This window comes from Equus asinus, chromosome 16 (genome assembly GCF_041296235.1).
Source record: "Equus asinus isolate D_3611 breed Donkey chromosome 16, EquAss-T2T_v2, whole genome shotgun sequence".
Lineage (NCBI taxonomy): Eukaryota > Metazoa > Chordata > Mammalia > Perissodactyla > Equidae > Equus > Equus asinus.
The window spans coordinates 45,507,005-45,529,028 of NC_091805.1; the positions used below are offsets into that span (position 1 = coordinate 45,507,005).

The following is a 22,024-nucleotide window of genomic DNA, read 5'->3' on the forward strand; positions in this document are numbered from 1 at the left end:
ATCTAACTTCTTCACTGGCAAGCTTATCCACTCCCATGGTGCCATATACTTTTCCATCATGGCTTTATCATGCTATTATAATTGCCTTTTTCACAAGCTCTATGAAGGCAGACATCATGTCTTTCTTATTCAATATTATCTTCAGTGCCTAGAGGTGGTGTTCAGTAAATACCTAACCTTGAATTCAGCATATCCAAATGTGCTTTTGTGTTCTATCCAAAAGAGTAATTCTTCGTAATTTCTCTCTTTGGCTGCACTATGAGTTCAAAACGGTGGAGTCATCACTTCCTTCTTTTTCTCTCAGTTGCCATCCAGTCTGTTACCAAATCTAGTCATTTCTTCCTTTGTAGCAGCTTTCACAGTGCCTTTCTTTTCACTTTCGTCACCTCATTGAAGGCCCACAGGACTAGCTCAAGTCTGGGCTATTGCAGGTAATCTCATTTGTTCCAACTTCTTCGCTCTATCCAGCTCTCTCTGCGCATTGCTGCCATGCTGGTCTTCCTCAAGTACAGCTCTGGTCACGTCTCTCTCCGAGTCCTGAGAATCTTCAGTGATTTCCTTTTGCCTGCTGAGTTTGACCCACCTAGCCTTTCTGGGCTTAGCTCCCATAACTCATTCATTCATTCATTCATTCATTTCATCCTCCTTTATTCATTCAACAGTCCCTTTGTTAAGTACCTGCTATGTGCCAAGCACTATAAGAGAGACTAGAGATACTGTGATGAACAATATTGAATTGATACTGCCTTAATAAATCCCATATCTTAGCGGGGAAGGCAGTGAAAAAACAAACAACATAACTATAAATTGAGATGTTATGAAGGAAACAAAAACAAGGGATTTAAAGAAAATAATAGGAATGTTTTATTTAGGGAAGGTGGCCAGTGAAGACTTCTCAGAGGAAATGACAGCTACTTATTTTTTATTTTTATGGAAATAGCCTACTCTCATTCACCCCTCTTTTATAGGCAACCATAAAAAAAAAAAAAAGAAAGAAAGAAAAAAACTAAAAATAACTAAATAAAACTCATAGTTTTATATCTTGCTGTATCTGATTTTATGTATCTGATGTTTAATATGTATGTTTTTGTTTTTATGTGTGTTTGTAAAATGTGTCTTGTGTCTTGTGTGCATGTATTTATTATTTACATCTGGACTGTGTTATATATTTTGGTTTTTAAATGTTTTCATTTATTACTATGTTTTTTAGATTCATATATGTTGCTATACTTTATTTGCACATAATTCATTGCTTTTTAACCACTGCATAGTACTCCATGTTGTGCATCCACTGCATTTTACTTAACCATTCTGCTAGTAATGGACTTCCAGATTGCCTCCAACTCTCCATCACCACAGATAAAGCTGGAACAAACATTCTCACACGTGTCTTCTCATAGAGCTGTATGAGAATGTCTGTGGAATATGTGTACCCAGGAGCAGAATTATTGGGTTATAAGGTATACGTATACTTAATCTGATGAAGTAGTTTTGGATAGCCTTGCAGTCTACATTCCCACCAGCAGTGCATGAGGATTTGGTTCTGTAGCGGCTGCAGTAATGACCCCATATCCTCGTCAACGCTTGACATTATCCAGCTTTATAATTTTGCCATTTTGGTGGTTTATAGAAGTAGTATCTCATTTTAATTTTTGTTTCTCTGGTAGTCAGAGAGTTTGAGCATCTTTTCATAGGCTTGTTAGTTTTTTTGGACTCCTGCAAATTGTCTGTTCATTTGCTTTGTCCATTTTTTTAAATGGGGCTCTCAATCACATTCCAGCTTGCAGACATTCCTTAGATATTTAGATGTTTGTTTAGTACCAATCCCTTACTGGATATAGCTTTTTCTCCCATTATGTCACCTAATAACTTTGTCCTGTGTTTCTTCATTAAACAAAAATCCTTAATTTTTGTTTGTCAGGTTTATCATTGTTTTTCTTATGATTTGTGCTTCTGAAGTTTTGTTTAAGAATTCCTTCTCTGCCCTTAGATCTCAAAGATATTCTCCTACGTTTTGTTAAGTATAAGAACATAGTATATGACAAAGTGGCATATTACATATTATTAATTACTGTGTGCTCAATTCAAAGGAAATGCAAATTGAAATAACAATCTTCTACCATTTCACACCCACCAGATTGCAGAAGTTTTAAAGTCTGATAATTGTGGGAAATGGAAACTTCCATACACTGCTGGCACGAGTATAAAATGATACAGTCCCTTTGGAGAGCTTCTTAGCGATAGCTAGTAAATTTGAAGATGCACAGAACTCTGACCCAGCACTTCCCTCTCTATATGCCTACTCTAGAGAAGCCATTGTCTATGTGCGTATGTAGACATGTACCAGAATAGTCGTTATAGCCCTATTTAAAGCAGTAAGAGATCCAAACAACTCTCTTTTGTAGAGGAATGAATAAAGTACATTTTAATTTGTTCATAAAACTGGACTGTTATACAGCAGTTAAATGGTCTAGAATCTACAGTGTATCAACAGGAATAAGTCTTAGAAGTATAATTGTATGAAAAAGTTAAGGAAGTTAGGAAGTTAAGGCTCTAACTGTGTATGTGACCATATATATATGTCCTTGAAGAGGGAAAAAAAGGAGACCTAAAAGGAATCTGGCAAAAGTTAATATTTGGAGGATGTATAAATAAATACATAAGGATGTGTCTAACACTATTCTGTTACTATTGTCTGTGATTTTATATATGTTTAAAATATTTAATAGTTGGTAATTCTATTATAAAAATGAAAAAGCCTTCAGCAAAGAAAAAAGAAACACAAAAAGCTCCAAAACAGCTTCAAAAAGATGAAAAAATTTTTCCTGTTGATAACTGTAGTCAGGGTTCGTAAATCTCATAGTTTTATTTAGTTATTTTTAGTTTTTTTCTTTCTTTCTTTTTTTTTTTTTTTGAGGAAGATTAACCCTGAGTTAACATCTGCTGCCCATCCTCCTCTTTTTGCTGAGGAAGATTGGCCCTGAGCTAACATCTGTGCCCATCCTCCTCTGCTTTATATGTGAGATGCCTGCCACAGCATGGCTTGACAAACAGTGCGTAGGTCCGCACCTGGGATCCGAACCGGCGAACCCGGGGCCGCTGAAGCAGGACGTGCAAACTTAACCATTGTGCCACCAGGCCAGCCCCTCATAGTTTTGTATCTTGCTGTATCTGAACTCTTCATATTTACCAACAACTCAAGACAAATAGATCTAATTTATTTATAGCCAATGCTAGTTTTCTTTTTGATCTAAGCCCAATAATTTTTTTTAAAATAAGGAAACTGCCAGAATTTATTATGAGGTCCTAAAATCTTATCAATGGTTATGGATACCAATCATAATATCCTGAATTTTTCTAATTTTCACCCTAAGAAAAAGTTGAACTTCCTAGAATTTCGTAATAATTACCAAAAATACACTGAAAAATGTGTTTCTAGTAAAACTACCATCCTTAGAAAAAGTGGGCTTTTCACTTTCGTCATGGTGCATCCAAATTCCTTGGTGCTGTGATTATTGGACGTAATGCAGGACAAATAGAGATCTGAGAGCACCCCGCTCCCCAGGTAACCTCTCTTTAGAGCATTCCTGTGCCCCCTGCCCCAGAGAAGTGCGAACTGGCTTTTTCACTGACTCCTTGCTCTACTTATGGGCAAGAGAGTTTGCGGAGATCCTCTTAATCTTTTTTAGTAGGAACTTTTGCAGAATCCATCTGCCTGACAGGAGTGACTCCATTTCAAACATAGATTTGGAAGCAAGGAAGTAGTTGAGTGGGGAGACGCAAAATACAATTGAAAAGTTTTTGGTTTGATTTCATTATTTTGTGTTCAGTACTTAAATGACAATTACTGCCCAAAGTCAAATTTCTGAAGAATTCATCTTAATACTTTCCCCCTCAAAGCATGCATGAATTAAAGTAAATTGTGTTTACCTTAAATAATCCAATAAACAGCCCATCACTTTACCTTATGTGAATAAATATCCTAATTACCTCCTTAGGAGCCAAGGAATTTGATTAGAAGATATGACTTAAAAAAAAAGAGGGGGCCAGCCCTGAGGCCAAGTGGTTAAGTTCATGCACTCCGCTTCAGCAGCCCAGGGTCACTGGTTTGGATCCTGGGTGCAGACCTACATACCACTCATCAAGCCATGCTGTGGTGGCGTCCCACATAGAAGAACTAGAATGACTTACAACTAGGGTATACAGTTGTGTACTGGGGCTTTGGGGAGGGATTAAAAAAAGGAAGATTGGCAATAGTTGTTAGCTCAGAGCCAATCTTCCTCACCAAAAAAGCATTAAAAAAAAAAAAAAGGAGAAGATCATGAGTATTTTATTCCCAAACCATATTTATCTTTCTATGATATTAGTATAGTGATTGATATAAGATCAAAACCAGCAGGAGCCACAAACTGTCAATGTAGCCAGACCTATTGAGTGCTGTCCCATTGTATTTGGCTGCCTAATGGGAACTGCATGCCAAATTGAGAATATATTCAATTGTTTTCATTCTATTCTGGAACATTAATTTTTACTGTAAAATTTACTGATCCTCAAGACTTAACATATTAAAGTATTTCTTGCTTTCCTGAGAATAAGCCAATATTGAATTATGCTAATAATGTCTCTATTTGTTCAGTAAATTGTCAGATAAAATAATATAATTAGAATGCTCAGAAAAACTTTTAAAAATTACTTTTATATAAACAGCCTACATTTCAGCACAGACTGGTTAGTTCTTAGCTTTATCCTTTGCCCACATATTTCCTCATTTTACCAAAATAGTTCATTATGTTACACATCAGAACAAAATTATTTGAGTTAGTTTTTTCCTCCTTAACTCCCACTTTTTTTTTTGCCAATTAGTCTTACATGAGAGCATTGATGCATTTAAATTCACAAATTAGGACCTAATTTAGAACCCATAGAAGGCAAGCCCTGTAGGAATAAATAACCTACATACATAAAGTCAACTTCCTAGTTTTAGTACAAACAGTATTAAAATGTTGGATAATGTTAGATAATACATGGTGAAGGGCATTTGAGAAATTAATTCTTTATGCTCTTTCTGCCTCCTCTTCTCCCAAGAAGTGTTTTGGCCTCCTTTTGGTGTTCAAAAACTTGAGTATAAGATAACAGGGCAGAGACACACACTAGGTCATATTCTCCTGACTGTCCATTCAACATTAGTTTCAGCTGCTGTTATTTCGTTCACTTCAGGAAACTTCTATGGAACCCCCAAGCCTCCAGCAGAACCCAGCCCTTTCCAGCCAGATCCAGTTGATCAGGTCCTTTTTGATAATGAGTTTGACACAGAATCCCAAAGGAAACGAACTACATCTGTCAGCAAGATGGAAAGAATGGACAGTTCACTTCCTGAAGAGGAAGAAGATGAGGACAAGGAAGCTGTTAACGGCAGTGGAGGTGCAGGTTTGTGAATAGATGAACGACTTCTAACTGATCTTACAGGTTGCCTTTAACATGATGCTGAATTGGAAGTAGTAAAATTTTTTACAAAAATTATGTGAAAGATAATTCCATATTCATATGCCAAGCAAGTGAAAGGATTCTAATTTTTTTTAAAGGTTTTGTATGGAACAAAGAACATCTCTGTCAATCACCTTGTAAATTGGAGTTGCCCCAAGTGGCAATTTTGATAAATCAATAATGTTGTCATTAGTAGTAATATAGCAGGCCATTACCCGGCTGCTTAAAAGATTTGGGATTCATTTCTGATGCTGGAATATGGAAATCTTGTTGGCCTAAGTTTTACTTTACAGGCTGTGAACAAAATGTTGATGTTTTAAGATATAGTCATGTGCTGCAGAATGATGTTTTGGTGAACAGTGGACCACGTATACAATGGTGGTTCCATAAGATTAGTACCATGTAGCCTCAGTGTGTATACAGTAGGCTACACCATCTAGGTTTGTGTAAATACGTTCTATGATACTCGCACGATGCCAGAAAACGACGCATTTCTCAGAGTATATCCCTGTCATTAAGTGACATATAACTATATAGCTTTCAACCAAAACAAAGTTCAGAGGTTTGAAAATATGCTAATAAAAATTACCTGAAAGATTTGTTAGCAACATCTTGAGTTTAAATTCTGAATCTCTCAAATAAAATGTCCGAGTGCGACTCGCATATTTTTCATTGAATGCAAAACCAACAGAACTGTAGTAGTGGGGACCCTTCTCCTTTCGAGTACCCCTGAATGATGTGGTGACTGCTTATGAGATCTTACACTTCTAATTGAGAGCATGAGCAGAAAACCACAGAATCACAGCAGAACTAATTTCAGAGCTATGTATTATAAGTTTGAGATGTCCATGAGACATCCAGTTGGAAAGACCATGTTTAAAGTTGGACTTAAAAGTCTGTGTTCTTATCTGAAGATAAATATTTGGACATCATTAGCATATAGCTTGTATAGCAATGACTCTGAATGAGATCACCAAGAGAGAGCGTCTAGAAAGAGAAGAGAAAAAGTCCAAGGACTGAGCCCTGAGATGGCACTCCGCTATAGGAGGTCAGGGAGACTGAGAAGAGCCAGTGAGGTAGGAAGAGTACTAGGAGAGTGCAGAGTCCTGGAAGCCAGGGAAGAGAGTGTTTCAAGGAAGAGAGTGACCAGCTATGTCAGATGTTACTGATAGCTCAGGTAAGATGGGCACTGAGAATTGATCATTGGATTTAGCTATATGGAGATGGCTGGTGACCTTGATAAGAACCGTTTTATTGATGAGAAATCAAAAGCCTTGTTGGAGTGAGTTCCAGAGATAAATGGAACAGTGGAAGTGGAGGAAGTAAGTGTAAACTCTTTCAAGGAGGTTTGGTGTAAAGAGAAGAGAAATGGGGAGGTTGCTAGAGGAGAAAAAGAATTATTTTCTTTCTTTCTAAGAATCAAGAAATAACTTGTTTTTATATAGATGGATGTGATCTACTAGATAGGGAAGATTGGTGATGCAAGAGAGAGAGCGAGAGAACTGCTCTAGGCAAGAGTGGATGGGATAGAATTTATAACTGGAGAGTTAACCTCATCTAGGAGCACAGACAGTTCCTCCATAGCAGCAGAAGGTGGAGTACATGGGCACAGTTGCTGTGTAGATGTGGTGGGGGAATTTGTAGAAGTTCTCTTCTGCTGGCTTCTGTTTTCTCAGTGAAATAGAAAACAAGGTCATCAAATGAGATTAGGGATAAGACAGAAGTACTGGAAGATGTAAGGAGAAGGAAGGTATGAAGAGGTTATGTAGGAGAGTGTCAGAGTGAGTGGACTAAAGAAATGTCCTGTGGTTTTTCGCACATCATTAAGTGCCCTCTTGAGGTTAGTGATCGTGAATTAAAAGTGAACTAGTAAGCATTGTCTGTGTTCAGCCACGTGTGCTGAGGTAGAGTAGGTGGAGAGTGAAATTTAAGCAGAATTATGCCTCAGCCAGGCAAGTATGATGACGTAAGGTTGGGGCAAAGGAATCAGAGTATGTACACGGGAGTGACTATGGTGGTTAGTCGTGGAATTTAAGTTGGGTCAGTAGGGCAATGAGGACATGACTATGGGGTGGATGGGGGGTGAGGAACAGTGGAAGGTAGTAAGTAGTAGGATTAATGGATTATAGAACTTGGTTGGATAAAGGATGGTTGGAGTGGAAGTACTGTAAGGAAAGATATGTAATGATATCTAAGGCCTCTTGTCAGATTCTCTGATTCTGAGGCCTTGCCTGCAGGTTGGAGTTACAGTTTTATTATCTTTTAAGTTCTAGAAACGGGTTTTAAGTGCATGAATTGTGAACTCCCTGGACAGTAACCAAATTTTAGTATTCTTACCTATATTATGGAATTTGGGACCATAAAAGGATTTTAATATCACCAACAGAGAATTATATTTAAAAGCAGGAAGTATATTGAGTGTAGTTTTTAAAAATTATTTTTTTGTTTTTTGAGGAAGATTACCCCTGAGCTAACATCTGCTGCCAATCCTCCTCTTTTTGCTGAGGAAGACTGGCCCTGAGCTAACATCCATGCCCATCCTCCTCTACTTCATATGTGGGACACCTGCCACAGCATGGCTTGACAGGCAGTGCATAGGTCCGAACCAGCAAACCCCAGGCCACCAAAGAGGAACATGCAAACTTAACTGCTATGCCACGGGGCCAGCCCCCCAAAATTAGTATTATTTTAAAGGCCTATGTTAAATGTCTGTGAGGCAGCTTGGTATAGCAGTTAGGAACATGGACCACTTAGATTCAAATCTTGGCTCTGTTGTTTATTAGCTGTGTAACCTTGACTAAATTAACTTAACCTCACTGTGCCTTGGTTTTCTCATCTGTAAAATGGGAATAGTGATAATATATATTCAGAGGGTTGCTGTGAGGATTATGAGTTAATATATGTAAAGTGCTTAAAATAGAACCTGGCATATAAAAGTACTGTGTAAGTGCTGTGGCGGCTTATATATATATATATATATATAGATTGATATATATTCAGTACATGCTGAATTGATTCTAGTGTTGTTTTTTGCTTCTTTCCCAGACTAGTATCAGAGGTGCTGTACAGGATTAACGTCACTTAGCAAATGAAAAAAATTCAGTATGTTTATTTGTTTTTCAAAAATTATACAGAATGTGGACATAATAGACAGGGAAATTCGCACTAAATATTTGGCATTTTGTTAGAAACGAAGCGGGCTGTTTGAGTGTAACTTTACCTACTTTTCACACTGTTCTGTTTTGAATAGTGGAAAACAGAGAGCGGCATTCTGAGTCGTCTGATTGGATGAAGACTGTCCCAAGTTACAACCAAACAAATAGCTCCATGGACTTTAGAAATTACATGATGAGAGATGAGAATCTGGAACCACTGCCCAAAAACTGGGAAATGGCCTACACTGACACGGGGATGGTCTACTTCATCGAGTAAGCAAATGTCTGTGTCTTTTCTAACGTGCCGCCACCGTGAGGCTTGTCTTCAAAGTGTTTTAACCTCATTTCACCAGACTTTATTTCTTCTTTCTTTCTTTAAAAATACTTTTTTACAAGTTACAGTTGATTCTTAGTGTAACTATTTCCCTGGATGATATTTTATTGGATAAAGGAATAGTGTATTTTAAAACCTATGGTTTTAAAAAAACAGGAGGATTAAAAACAGATTTATCACTAATAATGAAAAATGTAGGCATAAAGGGTGTTTTGCTTTTTTTCTTTAACTTTTGGATAGATTTTCAAGTTCAATGAGCATTTCAAGAATTATCATCATTTGGTGGGGGGTGTATTTATTATCTGAGCTAAATATTTTCAGTCCTAGAGTTTAGATTTGATGTATTCAGGCAATATAGTTAAATAATGTAGGAGGAAAATATCGCTGATCCTCAGAGTAATTGATACAATATAAATTCACAAAAAATAAAACTGTTTTATGAGAAAGCACTATTATTATAAATAAAAATATATTTATAGAGATATAGAATATCACATGTATTCAATCAACCTAATGTTTTATATTGTTTGTACCTGAGAACAAATATACAAATATGTCATATAAATAATTTATTAGAAGTTTCATTATGAAGTATTTTTTATATTCTCATGCAGCTGTAATTCTCATCTTTAAAGTAATTTGCTTAGAGGTAGAAGATGAATGGAGTGAAGTTACAGAATACAGCAATTCAATAATAATTAAAATATTGAAGGCTGGACACTAAACTCAAAGAAGATCTACTCAGAAATGATTTAGGGGGTAGAAGACTTGAATCTGTTTCCTCAATTGGTCCAAAATTCCATCTCCGTCCCTTAGAGTGAGCATCTTGCTGTAACAAGTGGGATTCTAGTGTTCAAAAGACATAGATTTTGTGTGCATGGTGTTCTTTTTACCATATATGGTACATTGTTAACTATGTTATACATTTATATAGGCATTAATGACCAGGATTATACAAAACAGACAAAATCAGGTATATTCTTCTCTGTGGACGATTTTAGGGATTTTTCAAGGGTGATTTAGACGCGACTTTCATGCTGACTTTAGAAGTAAACCCCCAAGAGTAAGATGGAGAGTCACTAAAAGTGGCTAATATCTTCAGAAGCAGATTTTGAGACGTTGAATCTGACAGTATCACCCTGCAAATACGAATAAGAGAGTAAATTATAAGGGTAGGGGAAGAATTTATAAAAGAAATGTCTTTATAGGTGAACATTATTAAAATGGATTAAAGGCCTAAATGTAAGATCTGAAACTATAAAACTAGAAGAAAACCTAGGGGAAACCCTAGGGGAAAGCTTCGCGACGTTGAATTTGGCAAGGATTTCCTGGATGTGACACCAAAAGCACAGGCAGCAAAAGCTGAAATAGACAAATGGGACTACATCAAACTTAAAAAACTTTTGCGCGGCACAGGGAAACAATCAACAGAGTGAAAAAGCAACCTATGGAATAGGAGAAAATATTTGCAAACCATGTACCTGATAAGGGACTAATATCTAGAATGTAGTTGAATATTTGCTGCTAGATAAAGCTCTCCTGTTTGCTATAGCTAATGTATTTGGTCTGAGTTACTGCTGCTGTTTAATCATGCTTCTGCAAATAAAGAATACTAATATAGGTCTATAATCTTTAGCTATTATGTTTTGGGTATAGCTCCTATGGGCATTTCTTTACCTTGGGAAATATTGGGTAAAATCCTAGCAGATTGCCTACATCTGCTAATTTAGCAGTAAAAATTTTAGATCATTAACCAAAGTTAAGATTTTCGTATGTAGCAATTTTGAAGTTTGTTTAGCAAGATATGCTAAGATTTCTTTTTTTCCCTAACATCTGCATACTCCTAGGTCTCTTTGGAGTTCTGATCCTTTTCGTTTTGCTGAAATTGATTTAACTGGTTTTAGTTTGGGGAAATTCTTTCTCTGACAGAATGAGTAACACAGACTTTCTAAAAATGATCCAGATTTCTCCTTAGATTATCCATTATCCAGCATATAAAATGTGTTCCTACTACAGTCTACCAACTAGTAGCATACCTGGCAGTGTGTAAGAAGGGGCTGCATAGCCAGCTCTGTGAATAGGTCAGGAATTAGAAAAGGTATGGAAGATACGACTATTCCCTGAAACCATTGGCTTCGTTTCCTGAGTGGTCAGCGTAGAGATTAGTGAGTTAATCTCATGTTAAAGACACCAAGAAAAGATAATTTGTTCACATGGTTACTCTCACACTACTTTGCTAATAACTTTAATTTACATTTTGTTACCTTCCTATATATTCTCTTCCGTGATTTTTTCTTTCTTTAATAACCTCATAGTTCAGATACTTAACCCATAACGCTGTTTGTCCACTTAGCTGTGTTATAGTTTTATTTTAGCATTAGATCTGCTGCATGGTGACCTGGTCTGAAGCTAACTGATTGTGACCTATAGCGAAATTTAACAGACACTGCTCTTTGAAAGCATCTGTGGCCTACTTCATATAAAAGGGTGGGGGGGGGGAATTTTTTGTTCTCTGTGGGGTTTTTTTCTGTTAAATATATGGTCCATGGTAATGAAGACTTAGTTTTGTAGAGTTGAGTTTAACTATACCCATCATTTTTACTTGCGTGTTGCAAAAACAGACACTTTAAAACTTTCGTTTAACTCTTTTATTTTAAAGAGCCCCTGTGAGAGCAGAGGCTCTATCTCTGTATTCCCAGCCCCCAGCACTGTGCCCACACATGACAGGCATTTAAGAAATAGAGCGTTTTTTGAAGGGAGGAAGGAAAGAATTCAGCCAGCAAGCAAATAAGGTTTTCAGTGCAGCTTTTTCAGCTAGATAATGCACAGTATGGGGCTATGTGCTCACATTTTGACTGATTAAATAAGTATCTTTATTCTGCACTTGGCATTTCATCCTTTCCTGAGAGTCTTCATTCTCGAATTAATGCCTCAAGCATTACCTTTCCTTTATGGCAGTTTTGAAGTAATGGAGGGAGAACAATAGGATTTTGAATCAGAGGTCTACAAACGGAGCCTGTAGGAGATAAATGTTCCAACATCGTATACCTTATAGTCACTTTAAGTCTTTGCTTTTGAAATACTTTTCTTCCTCTTTACTGTGCTAGTTCTAATTGAAATGTTTATTCTACAGCCACAATACCAAGACAACCACCTGGTTGGATCCTCGTCTTTGTAAGAAAGCCAAAGCACCTGAAGACTGTGAAGATGGAGGTAGAGATTCAGAAACCTTTTATACCATACTTATTCTCTTAATCCCTGCTTGCTCTTCTTGCTTACATAGTGAGTTTTCCAATACCCTAAATAAAACATAATGTGCATAAGCACATAGCAGTGGGTGGATATCATAATCAACTGACTCTGGTCATTATATCTAATTTTATGAGAGACTTTCTCTCTTTTTGAGGATTATACAGTTAAATCCTATTTTTAAAAAATCTTAGTGAAAGTAAATTTGCCCATTTTTAAAGATTTGTTTTAAAGACAAACTTTTAAAATTCTAAATAAATATATTTATAAATTAGGTACATTCTCAACCACAGGATAGCCTCATCATGCTTCTTGAGCCTTCAAAAATGTATTTAGTGTCATTAAGATAGAGATACTTGTATCTATAGTAGCCATTTAGAGCAGCAGTAGAAACTCAGTGAAAGTCTCTAACATACCCCCACTGCACCCCCACCCCACACACAATTTTTACTGCTTAGCAGAAAAACTATTCCTCTAAGAATCATTAGCTAATAATACTTATCTGTCTTATATATTAGAGGTTCTGTTTAATGGTCTAGTCTTACAGAATTTTCCCCAACCAAAATTCTTTACTATATCTTCTTGAATGTAGGATGCAGATGAATAAAATTTGCATTCATTTTGTATCACTGATAAGAAATTATTTACCTTGGTTAAAAAATGAGTGGCTTAGAATGAGGTTCAGGCAGTCCTCCTATAGATTGAATTCCAATTTATAAAAAAAACAAACAGAATTAAGACATATTTGGTTCAACATGATTACAGTATTAAGAATATTTCTAGGAGCAAACAATTGGAAAATAGAATTATTTAAATTCTATTTGCAACGATGTAAAAAAAAATTAGATACCTTGGAGCAAGTCTACTGAAAGATGTGCAAATCCTTTACACTAAAAACTACAAAACATCACTAAAGAAATTAATGAAGAACTAAAATAATTGACGAGACATACTGTATTCATAGATTGGATGACACAATATTGTTAATGATGTTCCTTCTCCCTAAATTGATATCTAGATTCAATACAGTCCCATTCAAAGTCCTAAAAGACTGTTTTGAAGAAATTGACTAAAATATATATGGAAATACAAAGGCTGTAGTTGGCCAAGCAATCTTAAAAAAGGACAAAGGTAAAGGATTTAGGGTACAAGATTGGAAGACTTATAAAGCTACAATAATCAAGACAGTGCAGTATTGGCATAAAGATTGATAAATAGATCAATGGGTGAGGATAAAGAATCCAGAAATAGAAGCACACATATTTGATCGCTTAATTTGCAGCCAGCGTGCCCAAGTCAATTCAATGAGGAGAGAAAATTCTCTTTAACAAATGGTGCTGGAACAACTGGATATCCATAAGGAAAAATGAACTTCAACTACACCTCACTCCAGACACTAAAAGTAATTTCAGGTGGATCAAAGAACTAATCACAAAAGCCTTTGGAAGAAAATTTACGAGAGTATCTTTATGACTTTGGAATTAGCAAAGATGGGGAGAAATAGTAACCCTTGTACATTGCTTGGCAGAATGTAAAATGGTACAACTGCTTTGGGAAGCAGTTTGGCAGTTTCTTAAAAGCTTAAATATAAATTTACCATATCACCTAGCAGTTCACTCCTAGATATCTACCCAAGAGGAATTAAAACATAAGTCTGCACAAAGACTTGCGTATAATTATTCATAGGAGCAACATGCATAATAGCTAAAAAGTGGAAGCAACCCAAATGCCCATCAACCAATGTATGGGTAAATAAAATATGATGTAATCATATAATGGGATACTATTCAGCAATAGAAAAAAAAAAAACACTATACATGCTACAAAATGAACAGACCTCAAAAATATTAGGCTAAGTAAGAGAAACTAGACACAGAAGACCAGCTATTTTATGACTCCATTCATGTGAAATGTCTAGAATAGGCAAATCAATAGAGACAAAGTAGATTAGTGGTTGCCTGGCACTGAGGACGGGAATAGAGATTAACTGTAAACAGCACAAGGGATCTTATTGGGGTGATGGAAATGTTCTAAAACTGGATTTTAGTGATGCTTGCACAGCTCAGGAAATTATTAAAAATCATTGAAATTGTATACTTAAAACAAGTGATTTTTATGATATGTAAATTATACCTTAATAAAGTTACTTTTTAAATGGTCTAAGGACTTGAACAGACATTTTACAAAAGAAGATAAAAGAATAGCCAATAAGAACATGAAAAGTTGCTTCTCGTTAGTCATCAGTGCAGTGGTTCCTGCCCCCTGGAAGGGCTACAGTTCACACACTGGCAATAACAAAGTTCGGTGAGATTGTAGAGTAGCTGGGACTGGCACTGTGGGTGGGGGTGTAAAATTATGTGAACACTCTGGAGCACTTTTGGCAGTTTCCCTTGAGGTGTTTTCTCAAGAGAAATGAAAATATTTATTCCTAAAAAGACTTTTACCTGAATGATCATGGCAACTTTATTCATAATAGCTCAAACCTGGAAATATCCCAGATATCCATCAACAAGAGAATGGATAAACAATTTGCAGTATATTCTTGCAATGAAATGCTACCCATCAATAAAAAGAAAAAACTGTTGATAACACTCAATGACATGGACGAATCTCAAAAACATGCTGAATAAAAGAAGCCAGACACAAAAGAATGGGTACTCAGTTATCCAATATTTAAAGTCTGAGAACAGGCAAACTCATCTATGCTGATAGAGGTCAGAAAACGAGGAGGGAGGAGGTAAGTGGGGTGAATTGAAATAATTCTCTCAAATGATGGATGTCTTTTCCACCTTGTTTGGGGTAGTGGTTACTCAGGCACACGCAGTTGCCAGAACTTGTTTTTTTATGATTGAACGAGCACTTATGATTTTTAAATCCCTGAATAAGCACTTAAGATCTGTGCATTTTATTGTGTGTAAATTATACTTCAATAAATAATTTTTAGAATAATCTTTTATAACATACTTCTCTTGTCTGTAAGGCTTTCAACAGTGAGTTCCTCGTGGTGAAATCTGCCACTGTAAACTAGAACGTATACTGCTCTAGAAGTTGACTTTTTAAAGATTGTGAATGCAGTTATTAGTCTTCTCAGGCATGTCTCTTTTGCTAGTCTCCATCCCTTTTCCTGACCACTAATTGTTTCAGTTCAATTCTCTACCTTTTCCTGTTTTCCCTTGTAGACTATATTTATTTTCATAGCTTTAACTACCAATTTACTATAGCTGGCCCCTTATCTAAATCTCTAATATTGTCCTCTGTTCTGAATTCTATTTCGGTATTTCCTATTGCATTTGAGACTTTCTTTTTGGTTATCCTGCTAGCACTTCAAATAAACATATTTAAAACTGAATTTAACATCTTTCTCCTAAAGTCACCCCATCCTTCTTTCCATCACAGGTACCATCCGCATAATCATCTGGGCCAAAATCCTTTGAGTCATATTTACTTCTTCCTCTCCTCTTGCTATGTTCTCTATATAATTTCCAATTCCTGTTGCTTTCTTTTTCCATATTTTGCCAATATATTATGAAAACTTTCCACCATGTAGGAAATTGAAAGAATTTTACAGTGAATACATATATGCCCACCGCTAAGATTTTACAATGATCGTTTTGCTATATTTGCTTTTTCACACAGCTATCTAACCATCTATCCTCTGCCTATTCATGCTTTTTCTTTATGTTATATCTTCCTCTCCATTCCTCTGATCATCACACACTTGGATTATTCTTGGTCTTTTTTCCTACAGTTACTGATCCTCCTCTAATAACTATGTGCTTTGTGCCAGTGATCTCTAAGATGGTGGTGCTCAAAAGATCTATTTGGGTACCGGAAGAAAATGTCAGAACTTTCTTTTCACAATGTTCCAATTGGCAAAAAAAATAAATTAAGCTTCTCTACTATTTTATATGCAGATTAGTAATGACAATCTTACTCATTCCATATGTCAGATTGTCACATATGCCACCCAGAGTGTCTGGAGGGAAGAATGGACATGGCGCCTTACTCATGTCAAGGCCACTGGGACGTTTTGCAGTTTACTTGTGCCCAGTTAAGTGGATTTATAGACTATGTTTTATACTTTTAATCCACACAAAGCTGAAATATGGCTTAAAAAGATTTCTGCAAAGATACTACCGATTGAAGGTAATATAAGTATATAGCAAGCCCACGCTAACAGAAAGAAAATGGCAGAGCTGACACATTTCAGATGTCATGTTTTCACTTTTTTTAAACCACATTGAAGTGAAACAGTGATATTTGTTTAGTCTTCATCTCCTTCGTAAATTTGTATTTTGTGTATGCTCTATTACATACTTATTAGTAGAGAAGTACACATATATCATACATATCTGTCGGTTGTCATATGTAGCAGCTGCATGTTGCTCTGATGCTGAAAGCTGTGCCACTAGTATTTCAAATACCAGCAGGGTCACCCATGGTGGACAGGTTTCAATGGAGCTTCCAGACTAGTCAGACTCGGAAGAAGGACCTGGCCACCCACTTCTGAAAAAATTGGCCATGAAAACCCTGTGAACAGCAGCAGAGCACTGTCTGATATAGCGCTGGAAGGTGAGAGGATGGCGCACAAAGACCAGGAAGGGTTCCACTCTGCTGTACACAGGGTCACTAGGAGTCAGAGTTGACTTGATGGCACTAACAGCAGCATACATATTTATGAATAAATGTATATATCTTGTAGGTACATGTTCATATTTTTTACTGATAAGGCTACATGATTAAAAAACTTTGGCTACATTGCCTATTAATCTTTCTAAAATACAACTGCCTTCATACCTCTCCGTTCCTCAGATACCTGTAATGACTCCCTACTGTCAGCAGAATAAAGTCTAGACTCCTTGGTGAAGTATCGAAGGTGTTTTATAATTGAACCATATTCTATATTTCTTTTTCATGTCATAAATATGACATTTTTGTCTTTTCCATATGCCCATTTCTTCTGCCAGGAACCAGCCTTGTTCCTTGTGTCCACCTGCCTCATACCTACTTATCCTTCTAAGCTCGAATCTAAAGTATAATTTCTTTGTAGCCTCCTCTGTCATTCTCTTCAGGGTCAGAATTAGGTGTTCTCTGTGCTCAGTAGTACCATATGATGTATATCTATGGTAGCACTAATTATATGGCATTGTAACTATAAGGGCAATGATTTTGTCGTATTCCTCTATATCACCTTTCAGTAGAGACTGAAATGTTTGGAAAGAGAGGAGGAGGAAGGGAGGGAAAAGAAAGAGGAAGGAAAGAAGCTACTCTATCCCCCAGATATTTTGGTCATCCTTTTTGAAAATATTTTTTAATCTCTAAAATTCTGGGGTGAGGCAATAAGTAATAAGTCTGTCTTCATTCACTAGTTTGCAGTTGATAGAGAAATAAGACACGGGAAACAGAGAGATGAGATTAGGATGCCAGCTGATGAGTGAACATGGCTTTAGCTCTGCATCTGTGTGGGCTTACTGATATTTTATCCCAACAGGAGGCAGACATAAGCATTCAGCCTCTGGCCTCTTTGTTCAGCTGCAGGCCTTCTCCTACAAGGCAGGCATGGTGGAGACCAGAGTGGATTGTACCCTCTCTGCCTTCAGGCTGACATCTAAAATAGGGAGAGAAACCAAGAGGCCCTGAGCCAAGCATATTGAATTCATTTTCTAAAACTCCTCAGTCAGATAAGACATTCTTTCTTCTTTGGAGAAGAAAATGAAGGGGCTCAGAAAAACTGGAAATGTTTCTCCCATTCTTTCCCCTCTATGGAAATTTGAAAAATTGGATAAGTGTGTCTCCCTATGCTCTTTACATTAAGGTGACCATATGTCTTGGTTAGCCCGGGACTAATCCAGCTTATTCCTGTTGTCCTAGCATAATTATTAATAGTATTCCCTTTTACTCTCAAAAGTAGACAATACATTATATGTTCATCTTAATTATATCTTTCTTAAGATAGAGCAACCAAAATTGCATTCAGTATTCTAGGAATCTTCAAAACCTTTTAATATAAGGGCTATTCACCCATCCCCACAACTGTGTGTGCCTTTCTAACATTGCCTGTACTTACCTGTGGGGACTCCGCAGTTTGGAACCTTGAGCCTATTTGGTTTATGCTCAGCCAACCTTTACCACTTTGGCTGTGTATATGTCTCCTCCCTGAATGGGGAGAATAGCCCCACAATGGGCTATTTCCATACTAGACTGTGTCTGGCTTATATTGGTATTCTCCACAGTGCTTTGCACAGAGTAGATGCTCAAAAGGGGATAATAATAGTAATATTTTAAATGTAAATTTTTATAGGTAGGAAGATATTCTTTGCATTGTGCTGAATATTTAAGATCTTCTAGGAAAACCTTAGAATTTCTAAAAACTTGCCCTTTCCACTCTAGTCTTCTGATATTCAGAACCCAACTGTCTTTGTATACTGTATTTGATGGTTTAATTGATGTACATATTTATCTTCCATTCAAATAAAATAATTGGTGTTTTGGTTGAATAGTCATTTTAAAACTACAACATCAGGAGTCCATTTTACTCTCAGCTTACTTCTTTTCTCTTAGGATGAAAGAAAGTTTAAATTAAGCGTATTTTATACTAAAATGTGTTGAATGTTGATGTCATTTTGGAGCTTAGAGAATGATAAAAGAAAGTTATCAACCGACTGGAGCTCCATAATAAGAAAACAATTGTAATTCATATACTTAAGTGAGAAAAGTCCTATTTTGGGAAGAGGGAAGAAAGAAAGATAAATATTTGTGCTTTAGAACCAACCAGCTGTTTGATACGCCAGGAATAGTTTTACCTTTTGAATCAACTTTTGGGGGTTATGCTTTAGCTTCCATATGGTTAGGTCTTTGCTTATCTCAAAAGTAAATAAACATATTTTCTCTTGACTCTACTTCTTCCCGTGGTTCTCACACTACCTTTTTCACAACCAAGTTTCAAAAAAACAAAAAGAGCCATCTCTTCTGAGGACTCCACTCCTATTTCACTCTTCGGTACTATAATACACTGAATTTTTTCCTCTACATTTTCAGTGAAACTTCTTTTCTTAAGATTACCAATAACCTCCTGACTGCCAAATTTGGTGAACTCTTTTTCAGCCCCTATCTTTAGTCCTGACAGCTTTCTAAAGCATTTGTTAGTGTTGACCATGTTCTCCTCTTCTGTCTTCTTTGACACCATTTCCTCTAACTATTCTTATTTTCTCCATCTGCTCCTTTAATTGTTAATGCTACTGAGGTTCTATTCTCTACCTTTTCTATTCATAATTTATCTAGGTAATCTTGCCTAATGCCATAGCCTAACTACAATATCTCCCAAATCCTTATCTTCCTACATTTTTCTTTTCAGGACTAGGTTTATGTTTCCAGTAGATTGTTAGATATCTCTACCAGGTATTGCACAGGCCCCTCAAAGGTAAGACCTCCCAAACTAAGCTAAATCTTCCGTTCCTGCCCTCAACAAATGACACCATATTCCAGTTCCTTGAGCCAAAAGCTGGTTATCATCTTCAACTTTTTCCTCACCTTATCCTCTTCATTACAGTTAACTACCAAGTTCTATTATTTCTGACCTTTAAAAACCTACCATCTCTAGAATGTCCGATGGTGCTAGGCACTACATTAGGCACTTTTTACATATTATCTGTCACCAAAATGCCTTTAAATCCAAATTAATACTTTGTTCCTATTCCCACAGCTATTTTCATAGTAAATATTCAATAAACATCTGATAGTGTGTCATTTTCGTGCCAGAAGAGCCATTAACCTGGGAATCCTCTTGGCCTCCTCCCCTCTTTTCCTCTCTCCATCTTCATGTCATTGAGCCCTATTACTTTGACTTCCTTGTTTCTTTTATGCATTCTTTCTCTCTGTTTCCACTACCACTGCCTTAATTCCAGCCTTCATAATTTCTTATCTAGGCTATTAATGATTTTCTTATTTGTCTGCCTTTATTCTCACTCCACTCTATCTGCACATGCTGTATTACTGCTGCCCATAATCTTTCTCAAATATAAATTTAATCATGTCACAGTCCAGCTTAATCAGTTCCATCATCATCAAAATGAAGATTACACTCCTTAACATGGCACTCCAGGAATGTGATTTGGTGCTTATAAGACAAGCACCTTGCCTACAACCTTCACTCCAGCCCTATCAAATTATTCGTAATTACTGAAAATGCCAGGCATTCTTAACCCTCAGTGTTCTTTGGTCTGTCTGGAATGGTCTCCCTCTCCCCAGTCCCAACTCACCCTTTAAGACATCACCCTCTTTTAGAAGGCTTTCCTGATAGCTACTCTTACCAGGCAATTGAGGTCATTCCTCTGCACTCCCCAAGAAAGCTTGTGTTTATCTTCATTATATGATTTGTGTCTTCTGTCTTCCTGTTTAGACTGTGAACTCCTTGAGGTCAAGAGCTGTGTTGTTTTTCTAATTGTTATTTTGCATAACGAAGAAGGAAGGAAGGAAATATAGGAAGAAAAAGGGAAGGAAATTAGTGAATGAACTGACCCACTGGATAGTGTATAAAATTGCTAGGTATTTTAGTCTTGCTTTTATTACCTTTATTTAAATGGGCAAATAATAACCACTTCTTTATTTGTATTAATTTGCCCTGCAGAAAACTGGATAATGCTATTACTGGTGAGGGTTTAAAGACATTACTAAATAACCCACAAGATAAATTACCAATTTGTTTACTCTCCTAAAGAAAAGGCTCTGCTTTATCTGTTAGTTGCTAATTGTTTTAAGTGCTAACTAAAATGCTGAATGAACTTCCAGATTAACCCTGAAATATATTTGTGTTGATCCTTTATCCTTAAGTATTAATGCATCCTTTTTAGTCAATTTTTCAGATACCAAAGGGAATGTTTCAGCTGTCTCTATAGTTCCTTCAGTTCTCCAAGCTTCTTTAAAGACAAAGCGTAACTCCACATGTGGTACAGTTGCAGAATTTATCCTTACACAGCACCATTCAGTTCTCATGCTATTTCAAGAAAATTTCTGTTACAGAAAAAAATCTCTTTCTTGGAAGATTGTTAATGATAATGCTTTGGTAATATTATTATAGAGTATTTTTTGCAGATAGAATCCAACAAATATTCTTATCCATATAATAGTTGCTTGGTTATAAAATATCGTACCTAGTTAATTGACGATTGTCTGCTCTGTAGATGTGGAGGAGCAGAGTGGACTGAAGTATGCCTCAGTTCTTCTCAGCTGCTTTGTTCTGTTTTCACATAGTAGTTACTTTTCAACTATTCTCATCTCTTCCACCTCAGACGTTTCAACCAGGTACTTGGTGAGTTCACCAAGCTTCAAAACCGCCAATCGATATGTATTTACACAGGAAGAAAAATATTCTGGAGAAAACAGGTGGAGGTGATTCAGAGCTTTTCATCAAGAAGCTGGTCATTCTATTCTCTCCTTTTATTCTGAATGTGGAATAATAATGTTTTTTAGAGCATAGTAGTTTGTATAGCTTATCAGATTCATTATAATGGAATTTTTACTTACAAAGTCAATACATCATAATTGCAGCTAAATGGTATAAAATTAATAAACCTTCTGATATCTTCTAAGCCTTTTAACTGTCTAGGATGCGTCGTGTGTGTGTGTGTCTGTGCATGTCTGTGTGTTTCAGCATAGCAGAAAAATACTCTAAAAGAAATTGAAAGTAAAAGTGTGGGTCATCATACTGTACAACTGTGGGTTTTTAAAAAATTCCTTCTTGTTGGGTTCCTATGTATAATTGATAGCACTCAAACCACCTGCTAGGAACATTCCTGCCAACTTA

The 22,024-nt window shown here is 36.4% G+C and overlaps 1 protein-coding gene across 5 annotated transcripts in view; it reads left to right on the plus strand.

Moving 5' to 3' along the window:
* Nucleotides 1–22,024, plus strand: part of MAGI3 (membrane associated guanylate kinase, WW and PDZ domain containing 3) — a 224,408-nt gene that overhangs the window by 155,732 nt on the left and 46,652 nt on the right. For 4 of the 5 annotated variants that reach the window (XM_044749114.2, XM_014837133.3, XM_070487061.1 and 1 more), the window contains exons 4-6: nucleotides 5,218–5,427; nucleotides 8,735–8,912; nucleotides 12,107–12,186. In XM_044749114.2, the coding sequence (XP_044605049.1) occupies nucleotides 5,218–5,427; nucleotides 8,735–8,912; nucleotides 12,107–12,186 (468 nt within the window). The remainder of the gene's footprint in view (nucleotides 1–5,217; nucleotides 5,428–8,734; nucleotides 8,913–12,106; nucleotides 12,187–22,024) is intronic. The other variant, XM_070487062.1, reaches the window with a different exon arrangement.